Consider the following 8,961-nt stretch of genomic DNA (forward strand, 5'->3'; position numbering starts at 1 on the left):
ATCTTGCTTGCCTTCCTTTGCAATAGAAAATTATTCATTTTTTCCTCCTTCCCATTAAGCATAGATCCTTGATCCATTTGTTCTTATGGGGAGTTCATTGATGTCATTGGATCAATCTTCAAGCTTATAATGAGGAACAATGTTTAGAATAAAGCTAAAGAAGAAAGATTGAAGAAAAATAATTTTTTTAGTGGATCTTTCTGAGCCTTATATTATAGATTATAGACTCTTCTTAGTGATAATGTGTCTGAAAAACAAAATATCACATATCATCTATACCTTTTTTTTCTAAATTTAAATTCATGGTACAGTAAACCTTTAAAACATGAAAAAAGTAGCAACCAATTCTCAAATGCTACTTAAATTAATAATCATAGCTAAAATCTCACCCATTTCAATGATCCATGCTAACATGGCTACAAATTAAGAATGTGAAAAGAACAAACCAGGCTAATGTTTTCTATTTTTTTTAAAGAACCTCGAAGTGAATTTTATTGATCCAAAACAAATAGTACAGAGTACAACAAGAGAATCCCCACTATACTCAAAATACAACACACTCAAATGAAAATCTAGGGGATCCACCCTCAGGAGTACAACACACGCAAAAAAAAACTCCTAAAGAACCAAAAAAAAAAAAACAAACCGAACAGCCAAAAGCGCAAGAAGAAGATTCAATAGAAACATGAAGAAGCAAAGACAATAGCAAAAAAAAAAAAAACATATGAGAACTTGCAATGAGCGAAAACAAAGCATAAACAACCAACAAGGAAAAACAAATAGGAAGCTAACAAAATGGCAAGGAAATGTAAAAGCATAAAAGAGAAATAACAAACCTGAAACCTACTTGAGGGGTCACTGCGAGAAAACAAGAAAAGCAGATGGAACGAACCATTAGGTATCCAAGGATATTTTTTTACGACCAAAAGGGACCAAAAAATGGGTGACCATAAATTTTCTCAATGAAAACAAATGGAGACCAACAAGTAAAGGAAGAAAGACAAAAAATGACCTAGAGTAGGGCACTTCCACCACAACCACAACGCCAAAGAATGGCCACAGAGCAACAACCAAGAGCACCCGCAATAAATAAAACAACATACATGATAGCAAGTCAACAAATGCAACAAAGGAAGCCTACAACTATTAAAAGAAGTCGAACAACGCGAACAAAAGAAGCACTGAGCATTCAAACCAACAAAGAGAAAAATAGTGAAGGAAAATAAATAAGCTCGACACAATATACTAATGAGTTACCCAGTAGAAAAATACAGGGAATAATAACTCAAACCCACAACCAACCAAGAAGTAATAAAAAAGCCTCAACTAAAACAGTCAGACACAACAAACTTTAAAGCAGTTAAGACCCTTCTCCCACCATAATTAAAACACCAAGAAAAAATATTAACAAGATCGAAGCTAAGGAGGACCAATTTTGTCTAAAAAAATCATACATTTTAGACGTTTATTTGAATCAGCAAAAGAAAATGATTGATAATTAGGAAGGCAAGGTCGTAAATTCGCCAAATAATCAGTACATGAATTACCTTTTCTGAAAATATATGACAACTTTTAATTGATTGAATTCAAATGGTAACAAATTTCACGCAAAAGATAAAAAATGTGGCAATTGACAGTATCATTGTTACCAAAATTTAAACAGAGTTGCACCACCAACTAGGCATCTAACTCAAACCACACATTATGAAAATTAAGAGAAATAGCTAAGATTAAGCTCTCTTTCAAGGCAAATAATTCAGTGTAAAAAATAGAAGAAGTGTTAATCGGGTCAATAAAGGCAATTAAGAAATTACCCATATGGTCTCTCAAGAGATCATTAAAACCAACGGATCTATTGATATTAAGCCATCCCTATTGGATTTCACCTACCTCATCCGCGAAGCGAACCAATGCATTTTAATAATTAAGGATGAGGGGGTTCTAAATCATGAAGACTATTGGCAGTAAGAGCATGCCCAAAGTCTTTGAAGCATTTAGAATTGATTAAGTTGGCTCTAACTAAAAGTTTAATTTTATAAGAAATATTAATAATGCTATAATACTTATTCATATTAATGTTCTGATGCTTCAAGCTATTCCTAGCATTCCAAATAAACCATAGAATGAGAGATAGAACAATACGAATAATATGATTCTTAGAATTTATTGGAGCATGCGCTAACCACTTGCTTAAGCATATTTAAAGAGATATCAGATTGAAAGCAATTTTTTTTAAAGATAGAATCCGTCCATTTCCAAATGAAAGTAGCAATGCAGAAACTAACAAAAAGGTTATGAACATCCTTGGTGATGGAGCAATATTGACATTAAGAGGCTAAAGATATACTATAAAGTTGAAGATTACACTCCATAGGTAAACCATAGACAAACCAAGCTAATGTTTATTAGTTGATTTGTGCATGTTAGTGGTTGGCCTTTCCTTCCTTCTTTCCCTTCCTTTGCACTACTCTCCTATTATTTCTTCTTCTCCCTTACCTCTTTTGGATTTTCGCTATGTTATTAATTACCTTCTATTGTTTATTTCTTTTTCATTGCCCCACTTAACTAAATGGTAATTTTACTCATTGATGAGCTCATAAATACAAAGTGGCCCTATTTATTTTTTAAGAGAAAGAATTTATAACATTAACAACATCTTTCAAAAATATTTTTTTGTTGACAATAAATATATAATTATTTTAAAAATAATTGCATCCACAACCCTATAAATATAATACATCATCTGTAGTCTTGATCTTCTTTTTTTATCTACTTGAGACATTCTAAAACTTTATTGATGTAGAAAAGTTCTGCACAAACATTTGCATTCACATTAATTTCCTAGAAACTTCATTAAAAAAAGGTGTACTTTACATACATACCTCCAAATTACATATACCACACTAAACTTTGTTTTTATATTTATACTACTCAAATATTTCATATTACATAAAAAAATAACACTATTTTAATTTTTAAAAAGTGAAACATACCTTTGCATGCATTGAAAATGTGGCATATATCTAAAAATTAAAGTTTAGTTGTCATATATGTAAATACATAAGAATTGAGTGGTATATATATACATGCAAATCTTCCTTGAAAGTAATAATCATTGAAAAAGATTTGTAAGGCAATGATGCTACCACATTTTCTCCCCACTTTAATTATAGATTGTTGATATTTAATTTTGATAAATGTAATATTTTTAATGATTGGAAAATATGTTAATGTAAATAATGGCCTCTAATGTGAACATGATACCTAGTAGTTTACTAGTTTTTAATTTGTGCATGTAAAGTGGAATTTAAAATTAAGCCTAAAACATAGAAAATTGCTTAGAAATAGCCTAAATTTTAATTGTTTTTTTACCCTTCCCTTTATAGAATCTATCTTATTTGTTGAATTGTGTCATATCACAAGTACACATTATAACAAACTTTGGATTAGCTTCTTCAATAATATTTAGACACACCTCTACCTTAATTATTAGTCTTATTCTATGATCCTCATTTGTCATTATTTTAAATTAACATTGATCATTTAAGTAATTGAAATATAGTATATTTCAATACGTAAAAGTTGTTTGATTCGATATAAAGGTAAAAAATTTATATTTCTACATTTGGTTTGAAGAAAAATGAAATCAATGTAAAACATACCAACAATAGTAATGACGGTGGTGATCGGTAGTTGTGAGTCTCGCGGCGAGTGAGCGAGCACACAGTGGCCAGCAACCAACAACAGTTAGAGGCCGGCGTCAAGCATGTAGCTATGACAACGAAGCGTAGAAATTGACAATGATATCAAGTGGTAATTGGTTGCAGATGACAAATGCGTCTGGTGGCGGGCGGACAACTGATGAGCGACAGTGGCAACGACAACAGTCTGCAATTGAAATGTATTTGAAACTAGCCCAAATTTAACAAATTTGGAATAAGCCAATTTTGAATTACAAAATGATTTTAAATTCATCAAAATTTTACACTACATTGAATTGCATTGATACCAAGAGAGAAAACTTGAGTCTTCTTGAAAAGCTCCATGAAGGAAAAATGAAAAGAAAAGGGAGAGAAAAGAATCAAGGCAGAGATAACCCACTTTCATATTTACAAAACTTATACACATATTTATACCTACATGATACATGGGTAAGATATGCCCAAGGAATAAGACAACAAACATGGTCAATATACAGAGAATGCTAACATTTTCATCCTTCAAATGCTAGAACTTTGAAAACACTGTATTTGGTTTACTTTATATCACCAATACAGGGAACCAAACCTTCCCTAAATCACACATCTCTTTGAATTTCAGTCTCTAAAGTAACTCAATAAAGCATGATATAAAATATTTAGGCACATAACATTTACGGTGCATGCCAAATGGTCCTCCACCAAAAAAGGCACACATGAAAGGCAGAACTATACTTGAAAAGTAGCTTTCAGCTTCCTCTATTTGAGGCCATATGTTATCCTCCTTGTACCAAAAGCAGGAGACAAACACTGCCACTGAAAACTCTCTCTTGTTGACCGCCCTCTTACAATCATCCCCTCCTCAAATTTATCAATATAAAATATCAAACTTTAGGTCTTGAATATGTTACTTCATAGGAATTGTGTGATAGATTTGTAAATTTTTCTGTTTTTTATTGAATGATTTACATACATATCAATCAATTTTTATGTAGTTGCATATGTGTACCCTCACGGATCTTGAGGAGATCCAATAGTCTAAAAGGAAAGAAGTATGATAAAGGGAGGTCCACTGACAGAAGACTAAGAGACCCACTTATTCAATTTGATGCAATTATATATTCGAGAAAAAAATGAAGGTCATCCAAGTCTGGAGAAGGACAAAAAGAATGATCTGAATTTGAAACGATCGAACAATAGCAAGACAAATATGCACTCGAGCTAACCGCAAAAGAAAGCCGAACCAAAACATTGGCCTACCTCTCGATAGATCCGACCCAATGAAAGAATATAGCTCATCAGCATCACCAGTAGTTCTACAAATGCCTCTGAGGTTCATTATCGAGGACCTCTTTAATGGTGGCGGGACCCACCTTCCTTAGGCACAAGCAAATAGGCGGGAGTAGTTTCAGAAATGGCAAAAAAGCATATATATTTATTATATTATAACTGGGCTCCACACTCAACAAAACATCCTAAAGAACTCACTCACCAAGGAATGAACTATCTATCGGGTTACGATGATTCACTCTATACCCGATTGCCTAGTCTCGTTCTGCCAACAAGGACTTTATCTCATTCAAGAATAGAGAGTCAATAGCCAAACTAGATCAACCGATCAATAAATTTTAATGATCGAGTCAGTTATTTCGACCCAAAACAAGTCAAGACCAGCTAAGCGACTGCACCGACCTAGCTTTATTGGTTGAATCGACCTTGCCAAACTGAAGTCATGCTAGCCCAACCGACCGAGCCATAGGACAACCAAGCAATAGACTCGTACATTTAAAATATCTAAAATACCTTATACAACCGCCATTGCAGGAGAGACAAAAATATAATATCATATATCATACACTTCCCTATAAATAAAGAGATCATTTTATGCAAATTAATTGATAAAAAATTTTAATATTCATCGGCATTCATTCCTCTCTCTCTCTCTCTCTCTCTCTCTCTCTCTCTCTCTTATTTCTTAAGATCTAACCCTTAAGATGTGATTCACGAATAAATCAAGATTCAACAATATATAACATGTAAACTTCAATTTTCTTTTCATTCATACATCTTAACCTTACATGATAAGCGATGTTTCACTTTTTTTTTTTTAAGGTTAAAATGATGATATTTTTAATATAAAAACCAAATTTAAATATTATATATATACAGGAATTAGGTGGTATGCATGTAAATTCCCCTTTTTTCTATTTTATTTTGATGCTTTCCGACGTTCTATTACTTACTAACCAAATAGTGAAGCTTCAACATTGCAACAACAGTCCCACATCATCCCTCAAAACTGACACTGCCCAAGAGAAAGAATCAATGAAAATTTACATACATACCACACAATTCTTCCATATTTACATACCCAAACACTCAAAGGTTGATATTTACATTTAATAACATCTTAGTGTCATAACTCTATTCATGTGAAGTTGTATTTCACATTTAAAAAGATAACGATGATGATAGTATTTTAATATGATGTTAGATTTCAGTGGCATGCATATAAATATGAATCTTAAGGTATTAGATATGTAAATACATAAGAATTATTTGGTATATATGTAAATGCTCCAAGAATCAATTCACTTCTCACAAAGAGTCAATTTTGTTGACACTAAAAGTCAAAACACTCTTACAGCAAACATAATCTTCACTGCAACTAAAGTAGAACACTATTCCAAACCATCCCTAGAGAAAAAAAGAAAAAAAGAAAGGCAAATGAGCAGAGCTACTCATCACATCACTACAGAAATCTCCTCCTCCTCCTTCCTCTCCACTCACATAACAGCACAACTGCTTTTGTCCTCATCACTACTGTAACTGAAAGCTCCACAATCCTCTAATGGATGACTCATGTTGTCACTGCAGTAGTTAATGTTGTAGCAGTACGGGTAGGGGTAGTAGCCAGTATAGGGAGGAATCTGAGGAGACATATTATACATCACCTGCGGCTGCATATACCTGCTTTCATTCATAATCATGGAAGAAGGATTGCCATGGCCGCCACTGAAGTTAGTAACAGTTGCAGGGAAGCCATTATTGAGACCTTGAAGAGAAGGATTGCCATGGCTGCCACTGAAGTTAGTAACAGAGGAAGGGAAGCCATTATTGAGACCTTGAAGAGCTCCAAATCCCAAAATCCCATTAGTCATGATTGGATTACTCATCGCCTTGGTGTTTGTTGCTCCATTCAGTTCTGAGCAGTTTGGAGTCTTCATCATCCCTCCATTTTTCTGGTTCGACCCTGCTTCATTCTTACCGTTTTTCCTTACTGGATTTACCTGCTTCATAAGGTTCAACTTATGGCCCAGAAAGTTGAGGTCATCTTCATCATCCCCATCGTTGTCTTCATCGCAAAATTCATCACCAGAGCTGAAACATTCGAGCTTGGGCTGCTGGTTCTTGAAAGTCTTGAGACCTTGCAGGAGGGGTTGGGTTATTTGAGGCTTGTTGCTGCCAGAACTGTCATTGTTGTTCTTAGCAGAGCTGGTTTTGATGGGCTGAGACTGATGTGGGTGAGGATTGTTGTTTGGTTTGGGATTTTGATTATTTGTGGAGTTAATAGGTTTCTGATTCCAGAGCTCTGAATGCTTCCCAGATTTTGCTAGTTTCTTGATAAGTGTGGCTGCGTCCACATTTCCTGAAACTGTAACCTTCTGCTTCTCTGAATCAATGGCGACTGTGTAAACTCCTGGAAAAAAAAAATCATTTTTTTTCACAGATGGTGTTTTTTGTTGGATGGAAGTACAGGATATTTGTGCAAGAATATAATAAAATGGATCAAAAAGAGGGAAAATAAAGAAATTTGAGGATGAAACACTTTATATAAATCATAGAATCTGGAACAAGGATTTTTATGCATAGTATAAGTTAAACAGTACAAAAGCAGTCTTTTTTCTTACCCTTTTGTGAAATATAAACAATAGGACCATTTTCTGATCATAGTAAGAAAAAAAAAAATCTTTTCAAACAAAACAATAAAAAAAGTACCAATGGATTTCAATCCGTATATATCGAATGAATATCTAAATGCATAGAAATAAACTAGAAAACAAAGAAAATAAACTAGAAAACAAAGAACCAAAACAAAGAACCAAAAAAAAAAAACAATCTTGAGATGACATGAAGAAAACAAGAGGCAAAATACCTTCAATTTTCTGAAGGATCTTCTTCACATTCTGCTTACAGCCATCACAGTGCAGGTTCACTTTGAGACTAACGGTCTGCAAATAAATCAAAATAAAACAAATACTGCGCCTTTATAATCCCTTCCCCTTTGCATCTCCCACCACACCAAAAAAAACAAAAAACAAAAATAGAAGCTTTGCTCATAGAAGAAGGAAGCCATGAAAATGGTCGAAGTGATGTACCTGTATCTTCAGAAGCTTAAAGTCCTCACCTTTCGTCATTTTAACTAGACCTCTGAGATGAGCAACGCCTTCAAACACATCAAAAAGTGAGAAAAAAGTTAAATTTTCTGTGCAAGAGAGAAAGAGAGAGAAAGAGAATGCTCTAACACAAATAATGCCCCACGAAAACCTCTGTTAAGTTCCACAGCAACGAGAGCTTCTTCCTCTAACCCACCAACGCCTGCTGCCTCCTAAATATCTAAAATGCTATCCAAAGGCTAAAAAACGGGAGAAATGTTCATCCAATAGCCTAATGAGGGAAAGGGCGAAAGATAGAGAAATGAAGTGATTTGACGCTAAATTCAGGGACAAATTCAGTAAAAGAGAGAGGAACAGCGACATGACAGGCCTTCCCCCTACTTCTACGCATTAGCCACGTCCTTCTGCTACCTTTTCTGTCCTTTTTTCCCTGTTTTTTTTTCTTCTTCCCTCTACTTTCTACTAAGCTTCTCGCGAGACGATGGCAAGAGGGAGAATGAGAATATAACCTTTTCCCAAGACCACCAACCCTGCTGATTTCAATTTTTTAAATATGAAATACCAGCCCAGGGTGCATATGTAAATAACCAGCCTTCAATTTCAATAAATGAAATATAATATTTTTATGTTTGTATGAGCATGGTTTTTAAAAATTATTATTTTGAAAAAAATTTCTATTTTTTTTATTGATATGACACCAAATTTACTTCATTTAACATGAATTTTAATAAGTTATAGAGCTATAAAGATAATTTTAGTTATCATTTCAAATTGAGTTTAACTCAAAACAACCATTTTGCTACATGGTTACAATTAGGACAATAACAAAGTCCACATAACGAGTTTATAGAAGAAAATAATATTTT

At 33.7% G+C, this 8,961-nt stretch overlaps 1 protein-coding gene across 1 annotated transcript; it reads right to left on the reverse strand.

Annotated features, from left to right (window-relative positions):
- Window positions 1-6,283: 6,283 nt before the first annotated feature.
- Window positions 6,284-8,596, reverse strand: LOC110035783 (heavy metal-associated isoprenylated plant protein 37-like). The gene is made up of 4 exons (XM_020740075.1): window positions 8,247-8,596; window positions 8,078-8,145; window positions 7,855-7,930; window positions 6,284-7,398 (listed from the first exon to the last, which is right to left on the reverse strand). The coding sequence occupies exons 2-4, from the start codon at window positions 8,114-8,116 to the stop codon at window positions 6,485-6,487; spliced, it is 1,029 nt and encodes a 342-aa protein (XP_020595734.1). The 5' UTR covers window positions 8,117-8,145; window positions 8,247-8,596; the 3' UTR covers window positions 6,284-6,484.
- Window positions 8,597-8,961: the final 365 nt, after the last annotated feature.

Source organism: Phalaenopsis equestris, unplaced genomic scaffold, assembly GCF_001263595.1.
Source record: "Phalaenopsis equestris unplaced genomic scaffold, ASM126359v1 Scaffold000002, whole genome shotgun sequence".
Taxonomy (NCBI): domain Eukaryota; kingdom Viridiplantae; phylum Streptophyta; class Magnoliopsida; order Asparagales; family Orchidaceae; genus Phalaenopsis; species Phalaenopsis equestris.